General features: G+C 36.1%; 1 protein-coding gene across 1 annotated transcript; it reads left to right on the forward strand.

Annotated features, from left to right (window-relative positions):
• The first annotated feature begins 4,506 nt into the window (after positions 1-4,506).
• Positions 4,507-15,511, forward strand: LOC121410626 (mitochondrial coenzyme A transporter SLC25A42-like). The gene is made up of 6 exons (XM_041602843.1): positions 4,507-4,761; positions 8,118-8,226; positions 9,664-9,847; positions 11,051-11,167; positions 12,154-12,305; positions 14,141-15,511. Exons 1-6 carry the CDS (start codon positions 4,606-4,608, stop codon positions 14,461-14,463), a joined length of 1,041 nt encoding a protein of 346 aa, XP_041458777.1. The 5' UTR covers positions 4,507-4,605; the 3' UTR covers positions 14,464-15,511.
• The last annotated feature ends 213 nt before the right edge of the window (positions 15,512-15,724 follow it).

The following is a 15,724-nucleotide window of genomic DNA, read 5'->3' on the forward strand; positions in this document are numbered from 1 at the left end:
CAAAAGTGAGAGTCGATGATGTCCCTCACTCACCATTTCTTTTGTTTGATATTGTTTGAATATTTCAAATTTTACAGATTTGACAACAAGGACCCTCTTGCTTGAACCACAAAGTGTTAAAACAATTGTAATCACACATGTTCAGGGAGATTCAATCTTTGTTTCATGTGACAATGAGGAAAATTACAATCATATTCCATGTAATGAGTCTATAGTGAGTGGATGATGTCAACAGTTTTCTCAAATTTGTATACCGACCGAACTTTAAAACTTCATAACTTATTTCACATCTTATTTTGATGAAATTTTCTTGGTTATATTTGTTGATTTTTCTCTTTTTATTCAAACCAATTTTTGGGTTGGGTGGAGTAAGCATTCATTTTTCTGTAGTACATAGACAAATAAAGGAGCTAGATTCTTTTCAGCTGAAGTCACAATCACATTTCTCAGTCACAAACTCACACAAACACACACACACACATATATAGAGTAGCCAACTTGACACTCATGTATTCTAACAAGATTATTTCTCAAGTTTTTGCATGAAACCTTGAATTTGAAAATGATTATATGAATTCTGTAAACAATGTGATCATGATCAAAGCTTCCATTTTGTATATTCATTCATGAAAATCAGCTTGAAATCATGGCAATAATTAAGGAAATAGAAAGAATTTTCAACTTTCATCATCATGGAAGAATTGCCTGTTCTAATTTATCATGCATATGCTTTTAATGACCATTAGATGGTGATAGAATTACAATTGGCAAAATAAATGAACAGTAGACATGGTGGGATTATTTGTAATTTATTCCCTAATTATTGCCATGATTTCAAGCCAAATTTCAAATTGAATGAATTAAATGGAAGCTTTGATTATGATAATCCTCTCATTGTTCACTGAAATCATATATTTCGAAATCATATCATGTAAATTTCGGGACAATGTTTGTGTTTGTTTTGAAGTTAATCTCAAGAAGTAGATGCTCTGCTGCAGAGTGATCACAAATCTCAAGGTTTACCAACGCCGTAGATTCAGCGGGGAGTTATTGTAATTTGCTATACTATGCCGATTTTGTGTGTGTTTTTGTGTAGATCAAAAAAAAAGCCAAACAAACTGAAATTGAAATTGCGGAAAGTTGGTAAAATGTCTGCAATAGCAGGGAAAAAAATCTTCATTTTTTAGGGGGGGGGGTTACCCGCATTGGGCCACCAAACCTTAGCATTTTTCAAAAATGGTGTACCAAGGTTAATTTCTGGTGGCCCTGGGCCAGGGCTAATGTCGAACCTTGCTTATTGAATGGAAATATTTGTTATTACAAATAATGATAAATTGAATTTGTCCTTCATTGGACTTCTACGTATGTAATTTGTAGCAAGCATGATACCTTTCTTCTGTTTTTAATAATTTTTTTCAAGTTTCCGGTTTCCACCAGATATTTGATAGAAAATTGAAAGTTAAATGCTCATTTTCTCAAATTTAAACTTAATATAGTGTGGACTTAAATGTTATGGGGTATTTTGGGAGCTGATTTCCCCTTGGGCCCCCAGTTAACCAAACCATGGTTCTTGTTAATACAGTCAAGTATTGACAAATAATATACAGTACTGTACATGTGGTTGGTATGTAATGCTCTATCAGACCACCGCATGTTGCAGATTTGAAAGTCCTCTCTAATAAAGTCAAGATAATCGGGGATCAATGCACTTTGAAAGACATTACACTGGGTTAATAGTGTAACTTTGCAATTATGTCCATTTGTAACCAAATTGCATTGCAATGCAGTCCAGATCTATGCATGGTATTTTGGGGTCACAAGTCCCAGAAGTATATGAACATGTAGGTCAACTTGACCTACATATATTTCTGGGACTTCTGGTCAACACCTTAAATATAAACAATATGTACAAGATTTTGGGTACATACATACAAAGTATATATATAATATTGATTTTAAAAATCTGAAATTTCTTAAGACTTTTTTCATAGATCTGTGCATTTGTCTTGGTTTATGCAGGGACGTGAGAGGGGATCCCTCTCATGTCCCTGGTTTATGAATCGATATTTCTCAATTATATGGCATTATATGGTTTACAGCATGATATTGGGAACCAAAATGTTGTTACAGAATTTCATGCTTTTTAAAGTATGGTATGGTAGCTTACATGTAGCTTTAGGCCCCCTTCTTCATCAGGCAGTGAAATCAAAAGGTGTTCTGAAAATATGGCAGGGTTTTTGTATTAGTGAGTTTTGAGATATTATTGTCTCGCCTGCATGCAGAGCGAGACTATAGGCGCCGCTTTTCCGATGGCGGTGGCATCAACATTCAAATCTTAACCAAAGTTCAGTTTTTGAAATGTCATCATAACTTAGAAAGTGTATGGACCTAGTTCATGAAACTTGGACATAAGGGTAATCAAGTATTTCTGAGCATCCTGCTTGAGTTTCAGGTCACATGACCAAGGTCAAAGGTCATTTAGGGTCAATGAACTCTGACCATGTTGGGGAATCCATATGAAAATCATAACCAAGGTTAATTTTTTGAAATGTTGTCATAACTTTGAAAGTATATGGACCTAGTTCATAAAACTTAGACAGGGTAATAATGTATCACTGAAGATCCTGACTGAGTTTCAGGTCACATGATTGAGGTTAAAGGTCACTTAGGGTTAACAAACTTTGGCCATGTTGGGGTTATTTGAGGAATTGTCATAACTTTTAAAATTTCATGGATCTAGTTTATAAAACTTGGACATAAGAACAATCAAGTATCCTTGAACATCCTGTACAAGTTTCAGGTCACATGACCAAGGTCAAATGTCATTTAGGGTCAACAAACATTGGTATTTTGTTGGAGGTATTTGTAGAATTGTCATCATAACTTTAAAAACTTTATGGATCTAGTTCATAAAACCTGGATATAAGAGAGCAGCAATGTATCCCTGAATGTGCATGTTTCAGGAACATGCACAAGATCACATGTCATTTGGAAATCTGGCCGTGTTGGGAGTATGAGTTGAATTGGCATCATACATGTACATGTAACTTAGAAAGTTTATGGATCTAGCTCATGAAACATCGACATAAGGGTAATCAAGTATGAATGATAGTTTTGCTCATTATGTCTTAGGTCACATGATCATGGTCAAATGTTATTTTGGCTCAATGAATATACATTTTTATCATCATATTAGTGTTTTCTTCTGTGAATAATTATTCAATAGCTGTTTTCAAAGACAGCACTTGCTGCTAATCGTACTGCATAATGCATTGAGACTGTCTGAGGCATTCCACTTTTTATTTCAGGTGCATGTAATAACATTTATAAAAAAAAAAGTGGGACATCACATCATCAGCCCACCTATTGCACATTCATGTTGACATGTATACCTGCTTTCACAAATATTTCAAAACTTTAGAATTCAGTATAACATTGTTATCAGATTTTGATTAATTTTTCAGCGTTTGCTTAGTGAATATTCTTCTATTTACTAAGATAAAATTACTTTTCGCCCAGAGTATCCCCTTTAATAGAGTAAAGATGAGAATTCAATCAAGAAAATTTGCCAGATAGTCTTTTTTTTATTGCATACCTGGATATCTGTCTACTCTCCTGCTCTCTGATTATTTATTTACCCAATTTTTGTACATTTTGTACGTTCATGGATCCATGTATATTTTTATAAAAAAATCATTTTGCAATAATTAGGAGTTGATCTCACATATTATAAAATTCTTTGGCATCGGCAAATTTGTAATAATCATAAAGTGCAAATAAAAAAGAAGGTACTTGTACCAATGTTTTGATTCCAAATGCGAGTTTTACACACAAGGTTTACTGTTTCATGATTGTTACTAAAATAAAGTACCTAATAATGTACCTATAATCAATAGCAGCATCATGTGCAGCTCCCCCCCCCCCCCCCATAACGTGATTCCTATTGGTGTAATCAGAGATCTTTATGTAATCCCATTTCATTTGACATTTTATCAAGCTCAAAGGAATGAAGTTCATTCAATCAATACAAAAATTAAAAAAATATATTCATGCCATATGATACATTATTAAATGCTGATGGATCATGTAAAAAATATACAAATTCTTAAAGAAGAATCATGAGACATGAAATATTCAGCTTTGATGAAAAAAAGCGATCATCACTTTCAAGAAAAAAAGAAGTGATAAATTTGCTGCAATACCCTTGCTGGAAAATAGATACCATATATCTTCATCCAAAACATGCACAAAATCTTTCCCCCCTTTTTTTTATAGATTTTGTGAATGAGAATTGTGATTTTCACAATCACAAGTCAAGATCATGATTTTTATCATATGCTAGTGTTCTTTTGCAGAAAATATTAAGATTGAAGGTTTCATATTGAGTGTTTTTCACTGCATGGTGAACTTTATTAGTACCTATTGTCTTGTATGAATAACAGTGAAAGGTGTGTGAAAGTCATCAGGGATTATGATAACAGAGTGTTACCTGTTGTTCTCATCAATTATGACACAATAGATTGATTGAAAGTGAACTTCAGTCGCGGAGACGAGACACTGGGAAGTTGAGACAAGCAGACTGCCTCCATGTAAAGGTGCTTTAGTATGCAAGGTAGCGAGGTGAGCATAGGAGCTCAGGAGAAGAACAGTAAGGATAGTCATCAGCATCGAGTCCCACTCATAGAAGATCCTCACATGGTCGAGGTGTCTGTTAACCTCAAGGGTGATGGCAGGCAAGCCAGCCAGATATCATCATCCCATGTAAGTTCTCACATACCACTTCTTATGTTGATGTGCATTTCACACTGGTAGAAAGTTAAGTTTTGCTATTTAGTTGGGTTTCTTGAGGTTCTTGGCCCCACCTTCTTTCTGTTTTCACTTTTACCACGTTGGCTAAACTGACAATTAGGAACTAGCTGACCTTGTTATAAAGCAAGTTCAGAGCTGGGTTGGAGTCAGAACTTTCACCACTCTTTAAATGACTGCTGTGCCTCTTTTTACATGCCTGTCATAGACGGGACATATTATGGTATCAGGCTCGGTGTCTGTCTAACCGTCCATTAAAGGACAAGTCCAACCCAACAAAAACTTGATTTGAATAAAAACAGAAAAATTCAACAAGCATAACACTGAAAATTTCATCAAAATCAGATGTAAAATAAGAAAGTTATGGCATTTTACAGTTTCGCTTATTTTCAACAAAAAAGTTATATGAATGAGCCAGATACATCCAAATGAGAGAGTTGATGACATCACTCACTATTTCTTTTGTATTTTATTATATGAAATATGAAATATTTTTATTTTCTCGTCATTGTCATGTGAAATGAAGTTTCATTCCTCCCTGAACACGTGGAATTCCATTATTTCAACATTTTGTGCTTCAGGCAAGGAGGTCCTAATCGTCAAATTCGTAAAAATTGAAATATTGTATAATTCAAACAATAAAAAACAAAAGAAATAGTGAGTGAGTGACATCAGCACCTTTTTCATTTGGATGTAACTGGCTCGTTCATATAACTACCGGTATTTTGTTGAAAATAAGCGAAACTTTGAAATGTCATAACTTATTTTACATCCAATTTTGATGAAATTTTCAGCGTTGTGCTTGTCTGATTTTTGTCTATTGATTCAAATCAACATTTTTCTGAGGTGGACTTGACCTTTAACGTTTCACTGTAAACGCGATAACTTCAGTTTGACTTGACCTAGGCTAATAATAACTGGGTGTTGATCCCAGGAAGCCTATTGATTTCGAGTTCAAAAGGTCGAAGGTCAAGGTCACAGTGACATGTTTTCATCTTTCCCTTCTGAAGTCCTTGTAAACGCGATAATTTCAGTTTAACTTAAGCCAGGCTCATATAATTTGGTGTGTATGATGCTAGAATGGATCACAGGAAGCCTATTGATTTTGAGGTGAAATGGTCAAGGTCACAACGACATGCTCTCATCTTACCCTTCTGAAGTTATTGTAAATGCGTTAACTTCAGTTTAGCTGAAGCTAGGCTCATATAATTTGGTGTGTATGATACGAGCATGGATCCCAGGAATCCTATTGATTTTGAGGTCAAATTCACAGTGACATGTTTTTATCTTACCTTTCTGAAGTCCTTATAAACACAATAACTTTAGTTTAAGTTAAGCTAGGCTCATATAATTTAGTGTGTATGATGCTAGCATGGATCCCAGGAAGCCTATTGATTTTGAGGTCAAAAGGTCAAGGTCACAGTGACATCTTTCATCTCACCCTTCCAGGGTGCTACATAACTTTTTAGATTTACTTGCCCTTTCGGGCAAGTAAATTTTTAAATATTTTGAATATGCTTGCCTGAAAATCTATTTCGCTTGCCCGAAAAAAATCCTTGTAAACAAAGTTTTTACCTCCTCAAACGAAAATATTAATGTTTTATAAACCATTGACCTTTCCCCCCTCTTTTGACATACATGTATATCATATCGACCCTAATTTGGGTAATTCTACTGTGAGAATTTTGCTTGCCCAATTCGGGCAAGTAGTTTTAGTCTTTAATTCAAAACATTTGCCTGACTTTAACTTTTACTTGCCCCGGGCAATCGGGCAAGGGCTTATGTAGCACCCTGCCCTTCTGAAGTCCTTGTAAACGTGATAAATTAGTATATCTTAACCTAGGGTCATATAATTTTGATACCAGCATGGATCCCAGGAAGCCTATTGATTTTTAGGTCAAAAGGTCAAGTTAAACTACTAGTATATCGCCCAGGTGCCCACCTCCCAAACCTCGCTCAAATTGGACCCTAAATACGCAGTTTTGGAGCACACCATTTCAGTGTTTTTATACCATCCCAAATTGTACTGTAAACACATAGCTTTCCTGACGAAATGTATACCCTTATATAGCAGCCAATCAAAGTTTGGTATCAAAGTGACGTCATATGGGCTTTAAATTATGTTCAGTCGATTCTACGCCCAAAATTACCCTTATTCTACAGTAAAAATATAACACGGAAAATAATTTTGGCGCACATTCAACTCATTCTGGCTCACTGTGCGATGCCCGCATGCGCAGAACTCCACTCTATCAACACTCGAGTCACCGCTAAACCAACGATCGCGACCGCTCGCCACCGCTAAAGCTCAGCTAAGACAATGCCCATGTTTTCAATTTTTTCCCCAATTTTGTGAGCGGTGACGAGCGTTGTCCAAATTCGACCTCTCCTTGCCGCTCCACGACTGCTCCAACAACGCTTGGGCGGTGTGACCAGGCCTTTTAATATCATTAGACAGGTTTCATCCCGGGGGGGCACTCAGTATATAATGCATAGTGGGTATGTGCCGCGGAGGGGACCCCCATTTTCACACTCAAATTTCCGTTCCAAGGCATAGCATTTTTGCCTTGTTGAGAAAAAGAACAAAGAAAGTCGCTCCAAGGCATAGCATTTTCTTATCGAGAAAAAAAGGAGAGAGAAAATCCGCTCCAAGCTTCGCATATTTTTCGTTACGCCGCTCCGATCGCATTGAATGAGCTGCAATTTTGGTGAAAAGCGGCCGCAGAGCTCCCCCGGCGGAGGCCGCGCTAGCTGCATCATGCACGCATGACCGTTCCATAGGGATGCATGTATACGCACTCACACGCTGGCGATCCGTTCCAAGGACCCCCCGTTTTCATTTGTCGTTCCGAGCCCATTCCTAAGACCCTCTTTTTTACAATAAGCCCGCTACAAGGCCCTTGTTTTTTGTCTCGCCCGCGGCACACCCCCACCACTTTTTGGTCGAGTGCCCCCCCCCCCCGGGGGTTTCATACTCTGATATTTTGAAAGTAATCCTCATAACAGCCAAGTTTCTGTCTATAGGTCCTTGCATTGTTTTCTGTGCACATCAATATAATGCCATGATGTGACATCACTCATACTGGCCCATTTACAATGCAGAGTTTTCACACTCATGGAAGAGGCTGGTTTGGTGCATTTCAATCGAGGATATTAAGAAGCCAGAGAATTTTTGTGATTTAATATGTTGATGTTGAAATAGGTTATAAAGGATGTAGGTTTTGCTTAGATACCAAATTTATGGAAATTTATTTCCTTTGTATATCAACTTTAAAGTATTGAGTGTATTTCATTTTTTATTGTTCCTTTAGGGAAATGTTTGGCGTAAGATTGTTTCATCCCTACTGGCTGGGGCAGCTGCTGGAGCTGTTGCCAAATCGGTCATTGCTCCCCTGGATCGTACAAAAATTCTCTTTCAGAGTAAGTTCAATACACTAGATAATAAATGAAAAAGTCAGAGAAGTATTTCCCTAGGTTAAATACCATGTAATAATAGAAAATTAGCTTTCATATTTATGAAGAAAATATTAAATGGAAGTACAGCCTTGATATCTTGATTAAATTGCCTATACAATCAGTGGACAGATTGTTGTGAAAGTGTGTTGAATTGTAGATTTCAAATGCTGAATGTGGTAAGTACGATTGGGCAGTTGATTTTTTGTCTCACCTGCATAGCAGAGTGAGACTATAGGGGCTGCTTTTCCGACGGCGGCGGTGTCAACACTAAATCTTAACCAAAGGTTAAGTTTTGAAATGACGGCATAACTTAGAAAGTATATGGACCTAGTTCATGATATCATATCTCTGTAAGTGTATTGGTCTAGTTCATAAAACGTGGACATAAGATTAACAAAGTATCATTGAACATCTTGTGTGAGTTTCAGGTCACATGACTGAGGTCAAAGGTCAATGGACTTTTGCCATGTTGGGGGTATTTGTTGAATTACCGTCATAACTCTGTAAGTACATTATATTGGTCTAGTTCATAAAACTTGGACTAAGAGTCATCAAGTATCATCATGCGAGTTTCAGGTCACATGACCAAAGTCAAAGGTCATTTAAAGTCATTGAGCTTTAGCCATTTTAGTGGTAATTATTAGATTGCTGTCATAACTTTCAAATTTTATAGATAAAGTGTATAAAATGTGGATACAGGGGAAATCAAGTATCACGGTCACATGATCAAGGTCAAATGTCAATGAACGTAGTATTGTATCATTATATGAATGGTGTTTTTGTGAATAACTATTGTAGTTTTCAAAGTCAGTACTGCTGCTATATTGAATCGTGTGATGCAGCTGAGACCGCCAGAGGCATTCCACTTGTTTTTTTAATCTGTTCATAGAACTTTATCTCACTCTCAGATGCTTTAAAAATCTTTAGTAGTTTGTTCCTAATGTGCACCTAAATCTGACATTCACAAGTAACAGAGGTGCCTCAAGAACAGCTTTTAATTCCCCTCCTGAAAGTGAATACCCAGTACCTTCATTGGTTATCATGGAATACATCATGTATGAATGATCCCTTCATGGAAGTTATGTGTGTTCATGGTGCCTGTTAATCTCAAGGGTAAAACTTGCTTCTAACTTGATACACTCATATTGTATTTTGGAATTGTTTGGGTTTTTGTCCCCACCCACCCCCCTCCCCTTCCAAATGTTTTGGATCTTGCAAATAATTAGGTAATAAGTGGTCTTTCATGATGATTGTCACCTTTTTTTTCCCCTTAGAAATGTTAAATTAGATGTCGATAGTGCATTCTGTATACCTGTAGATGTACCGGTTAATATTTATTTACTGTTCATGTATCTAATCACAACCTTTCATTCATTTATTTTGTGTTGTTGTTTTGTTTAGCATCAGATATGAAGTTTTCTGTAAGGAATGCAGTTGGTGTTCTTAGAGATGTGTACCAGAAGGAAGGATTGGTCGCATTGTGGAGGGGTAATTCAGCAACGATGGTCCGAATCATCCCATATGCTGCTATCCAGTATGCAGCGCATGAACAGTACAAAAAACTCCTCAACACCCAAAATACACAGTATGTGTTTTGTCGCCAGATTATAGAGTACCGAAGTGATCATATTACAAAAAAAGACTGAACCATAAAATGTTAAAGAAATGTAATTACACAACATCAGTGCGGAATTAAACTTTGGTTCAGTGGACAAAGAGGAGAAAATAAAAATAATGTTTCATATAATGAACTACGAAAGAAAAAGTGAGGGACGTCATCAGTCTCCTCATTATTTTGCTTACTGATCAGGATGTGCATATAACTATTTTGTGAAATTAAGTGAATCTTTAAAATGTCATTATTTTATCTTATTTTACATCCAATTTTGATGAAATCATCAGTGTAACATTCTTGTTCAATTTTTCTCTTTTTATTCAAATCAACTTTTTGTTGGGGTGGACTTTTAATAAAAACACCTTGATGTCAGAGTGGTTTTTTCCTTAAATGTTAAAGTAGAAGATCAAAATACGATGAAATATTATGAAGAATAGAACATGTTGAAAGGTGTTCACATCTTACGAATGGTTTTAATTTATGTGTAGAATCATTTAGTATTAGTCTATATTGTGAGAATTGTTTCAGAAGTGGTCACATCTAGTGTAATTATTGCAGGTAATGATGAAACATGATCATGACATACATTCAAAATGTTTTTATCTTTGGTTTTAGTTATTGTTGATTTGTTATACCAAATGAGTTAGATGGCAGTGATGCTTTTAAGCAAGCAAGGGTTTGGTAATTTTGACTACACTTTGAGTGAGCCAATCTGCACGGAGCAACAGATACATTTATCTGAATGAATATTTGATGTGTGCCTTCCTTCAAACTACCACGGATTGTTTTGATACCATGTACAATATCAATCTGAAGATGCATTTAACCTATTTTAACTGGACTTATTCAGACTAAGTTTTTATAGCTGCAAAATATCAGATTGGTGCAAAAATTACAGAATGAGCAGCAACCACCTTTCCTCCCTTTCCCCTTGTGCAATATATAATACATACTCACAAATTGCTTCAAAGAGAAGATTGGTTGACCAACACCATGTGTTAATCAATGTATTCCTATATGTTTTTCAAAGTTACGTAAAATCTTATTTCAACAGATGTGCAAATGAAGGTTCTTGTTTTCTACTCTTTCTTCTCATGTATTTTTTTGTGTGTGTTGCTTTCTGCTTGAAATATTTAGAATTACAATCCTCTGTTTACCATCTTCTTCTGGCAGGAACCTAACCCCTGCACGACGATTTTTGGCAGGGTCTCTTGCAGGTGTTACAGCAGCTTCCTTGACATATCCATTGGATGTCCTCAGGGCTAGGATGGCAGTTACTCACAGAACAAGGTATGTTACTCAGATAGTACAGCTACCAAGTCTCCCTCATTATTTGTGAGATACCTTGAAAAAAGAAGTCTGCAAAATTTATCAAAGCATTTTGCTGGTTCTCATATTCATCAACTACATTTTGAAAGATTTCCCATATTCTTTGGTGAAAATATAATTTTTTCTGAAAATTGACTTTTTCTTGTGCAGCTGTGATATTGAAAAGTGGAAGCAAAGAACAAAAAGAAAATATATTAATTTTTTTCAAATTAATTGAAGTGAGAAAAAGATTGTAACAGAATAACAAAAACCCCTCCCAACCTACCCTATGCAGGCACATGTCCAGCATCATATCCTACAAAGCATTTCAGGGCCCCAATTGTCTGGGAACAATAGTGACTCTATTAGGCTTGTGCATTGGTCCATACATTTCTTTGTCATATTTGATTCAGGATACACTTGTGCTATTTCTCAGCGACCCATTACTCCCTTTTTTTTGGAGGGGGGATGGGGTGGGGTGGGGTAGTCTTGGCAAGCCTTTCTTGTAATTCATAATCTTAATCTGCCTCAATACTTGGACGGTCCTTCTATTTCATGCATTTTCCTTACATTCCATGTAACAATCTTTGTTTTGGTCAGAGAGAATTTGGTAATGCACTTTCCTTCTAACTTTCACTGCAACTCAGTGTTGGGGAGCTTTCCATTTCCAGGTCTAGAATATTTTTGTATCCTATTGTTGATGCTTCTGTAACCAAGATGTTAATCAGATAAACCTAATTTACCTCTAGACGATGTGATCCATAATAGTCCGCCCTCTACCGTTGCACCTTTGTGGTGACCCCACCACTCATACATGCTCCATCTCATTTAGCTTTCTGAGTTAAAAAGGTTCACAAGCCCCCATATAACTGCAATGTGTGGACCATTTAAGTGGACACACTGTAGTGTAAGAGTGAAAAATTGTGGAAATGATGTGAAACTGATCAAATTCATTTGTTTTTATCTAGTTACAAAGGGATCTTGTCAATGTTCCTAATGACACTCAGGTTGGATGGAATGTCCAGTTTCTACAGAGGTTTTCTCCCTACAGTACTAGGTGTTATACCCTATGGGGGCATCAGTTTCTTCACATATGAAACCCTCAAGAAACGACATAGAGGTAAGTCATTCAGAGGATTTCATACTTTGAACTGCTCAGTTTTATTTTATATGATTTTGTACATATGCTAACTCATACGGTGTGAACCCAACTATGAAGCAACAGGCATTGGTAAATATTTTTGTAAAAATTCATTGAATAATGATTTTTTATTTTGACTGCACTTGATGTATACTAATTCCAGTTGGGCCTATAAGATACATTTCACCATGCTATGATTAACCATGAACTAATTTATGTCACATTTGGTGTGTGGGTGTTTTCCATTATGCTTGACTATTAAACTTTAGCCATGAAAATGCTGAAAAGCACAAACAGTAATAATGTGCAATTAGGTTTTAGTCAAACCAATACGCATAGACCTAACTGAAAGTGTAAGGTCAATATGTATGTTGTTATTATTTTGTATGCTGTTGTATCCATTGCACTTACCTACCTTTGAATGATTTATTCCCCAATTGAATCAAATTGATAAGACTTCTCATGAACCATTTGATATTTTACAATCCTATATTTGCATGATATTAAATGCAAGTTTCACACATGTGAACACTCAGGTGATTTTCAATTTTGCTTTTCATTTAATAATAATTGCATTTTATGAATGCTTTCTTGTTTTGTGTATCCCTTCTTCCCCTCATCCTTATTTTCTTTCTCCCGTGTCACTTTTTCCATCCCATATTTTCTGCTGTACTTTTAGATGTTACTCTGGTAGACATTGTATGATTAATATTGTGAATTTGACTTGTAAGTTGTAAAACAAACATTTTTATGTACTATATAGAGAGTAATTAATTGCCTGATAGTTCTTTTTTTTCATCCCTCTGATTCAATCTTTTCTTTGTTTTATCTTTCATTCCTATCCAATCTACTAAGTCTACTGTATGGTATCCTTTTTTGCTAAAAATCTCATTCTTTTCTTTGTCTTTCCTATCATACTCACACTTTGCTGCACGTTTATTCCTGTTTCTTCATGATTCAACTCATCTCATTCCCATCGCTCCACCCCATATCTCATACCTCACTTTAATTTCTCTTTTTCTTTCTGTCCTCTATTTCTATATGCCAACCCTTATAATCTTATGTTGTACTTGGAAATATATTTCTTTTTTATATAATTGATTGCGTCTAAAATTAAAAATGTCATAACTTTTCATTTTTCATCTGATTTTAATGAAATTTTTGTGCTATGCTTGTTAGATTTTTATCTTTTTATTCTTATCAACTTTTGGCTAGGGTGAACTGGTCCTTTAACTGTTAGGATTTGAATATTTCCACAGAGATAGCATTTTGGATATGGGTTGGGATTTTGTTCCAGACGGCAGGAGTAATTACAGTAAACTTGTGATCCCCATATCAAGCGTTCGTGCGAGGGTCATAGTTTAGATTAAAGAAAAAATGAGCGGAGGGATAGGACAGATGAAGAGGAAGGAAAGGAGATTAGGTCTTGGAGATATTTGGGTTCCATATTTTGATTAGTTTTCTTTCTATATGATCATACAGTTTAGATGAGTCATCTACATTGATTTGATATTTCCAAAAGAATTATACAATATTAACTTGATGAGTCTTCAAATTGAATTGAATACACTGTACTGTAGCTTAGAAATCTTAAAGTAAGGGAAATATCATTAGTTTTTGGAGTGTTGATACATTAATTGCAATAACATTGGAAAAGAGTTTGATATTTGACAGAATTTGATTGAATTCAGAGGTGCAGGAAAAAAAAAGCTTTTAGAACAACCCTTGTCCTTGATAGTATCAAGTCTATAAAACTTACTCTCTTCATGAATTTTGATTAAAGTGACATTTCCTTTATTTCAATTCTTCAATAGAGTACACAAATGCTGCGGAGCCAAGTCCTACAGAAAGGCTTGCGTTTGGAGCAGTTGCAGGTCTGTGCGGCCAGTCAGCATCCTATCCCTTGGATGTCATCAGACGACGTATGCAGACGGCAGGAATTACCAAGTACTCCTATGACTCTGTCCTGAATACAGGGAGGAACATTGTGCAGGAAGGTGGTGTGATTGGAGGCCTGTACAAGGGGCTCAGTATGAACTGGATCAAGGGACCTGTTGCAGTAGGAATCAGTTTCACAGTCTTTGACCTGACCTTGAAATGGTTGTCTCAGACGTACTTCTTCAGGGACGATTCATAATCCTGCGCTCATGAGGAATCTATGCAGTGTGTGTTCTGTTCAAAACATCAGTGATTTTATCTTATTTCCAAGTTCTTATCTTCCTCGTACAAGATCTGTACTGCATTCTGTGCATCCTGCTTGCATGACCAGTCAAAGTGAAATTGAAAATAAGACTCCTAGGATGAGATTCATAAACAGCAGAGGTCAGTCCAGTTGTGTTAACAAATTTGTTCATTGTTCCTTTTACAGTTCTATGTATGTCTTAATGCACATTCAGTTTGCATACAATGCATTAAAGCAGCGCTTCTCAACCTTTGTTTACTCGAGGATCACTTTGACTCTCAATTTTTTTTCGAGGCCCACCTACCAAAATGTTAAGAAAGCGATATGACTACTTGTCTTGACTCAAAGATAGATTATAATGGGCATATTAGTGCCCATAACCTTTAGGTAGCCTGGCCTTTGAGCCCCTCCTCCAAACGTATACAACCATGACAACATATTGTTATTAATAATAAGAATGCAGAATACCTTCAACAATCGACACACATTGCTTATGATTTTGCATCACTGTCAGTTATGATGAATCCAAATTTAATGTATTCAGGTTCATATTTTCTTACAGTTACATTCAGAGTCTTTTCAATTTGTTTCCTCCCTGGCCCTTTTTAAATCACTTTAAAAAGTGTCAATTTTGATGTAAGAATGTTTTCGTGAAATTTGAACTCAAAGTCCGGAAGCACGTTTGAAACAAACAGTTCAAGAACTTACTGCATTCGCAAAGGTCCGATAAATGGGCGACAATTAACTTGATAAGGTTCACATCTAAGTTAGATCGAAACCATATATTACAACATGCATAAAGCATGCTTTAGCTTTGTTTTACCCACGACCGACCGATCAAACATAAAATATTTAGGCTGTCAGACAGGTCCAGGTCTGTGAAACATACTATAGTTTTTCCCCCATTTTTTTTTCTTCCTCTGGAGCTTCTCGCGGCCCACCGTTTGAGAAGCGCTGCATTAAAGGATACTGTTTCCTAATTGTCTTTGCCAGTTGCATGGAATTGACACTAATTGTTGTTTTGTTGAGCTTCCTTTATTTGAAGCCTGGATGAAGCTGTTTGTTAAATATAGGAGTTTGATGCACACCCTTTGATCACAAGTTGTCTGTTAAAATAACATTTTTATTTGATGTCTGTTATAGTCTATGCAATCTTGTTATATGTAAGACCATATCAGTGCCTAGCCTGCTCCATTACATGTGAATATGTAAAATA

This window comes from Lytechinus variegatus, chromosome 3 (assembly GCF_018143015.1).
Source record: "Lytechinus variegatus isolate NC3 chromosome 3, Lvar_3.0, whole genome shotgun sequence".
Taxonomy (NCBI): Eukaryota; Metazoa; Echinodermata; class Echinoidea; order Temnopleuroida; family Toxopneustidae; genus Lytechinus; species Lytechinus variegatus.

Coding starts and splice junctions, on each gene's coding strand:
- LOC121410626 (XM_041602843.1), top strand. CDS start 4,606: ATGCAAGGTAGCGAGGTGAGCATAGGAGCTCAGGAGAAGAACAGTAAG. Junction 8,227..9,663: donor TACAAAAATTCTCTTTCAGA/GTAAGTTCAATA, acceptor TGTTTTGTTTAG/CATCAGATATGAAGTTTTCT. Junction 12,306..14,140: donor CCTCAAGAAACGACATAGAG/GTAAGTCATTCA, acceptor ATTCTTCAATAG/AGTACACAAATGCTGCGGAG.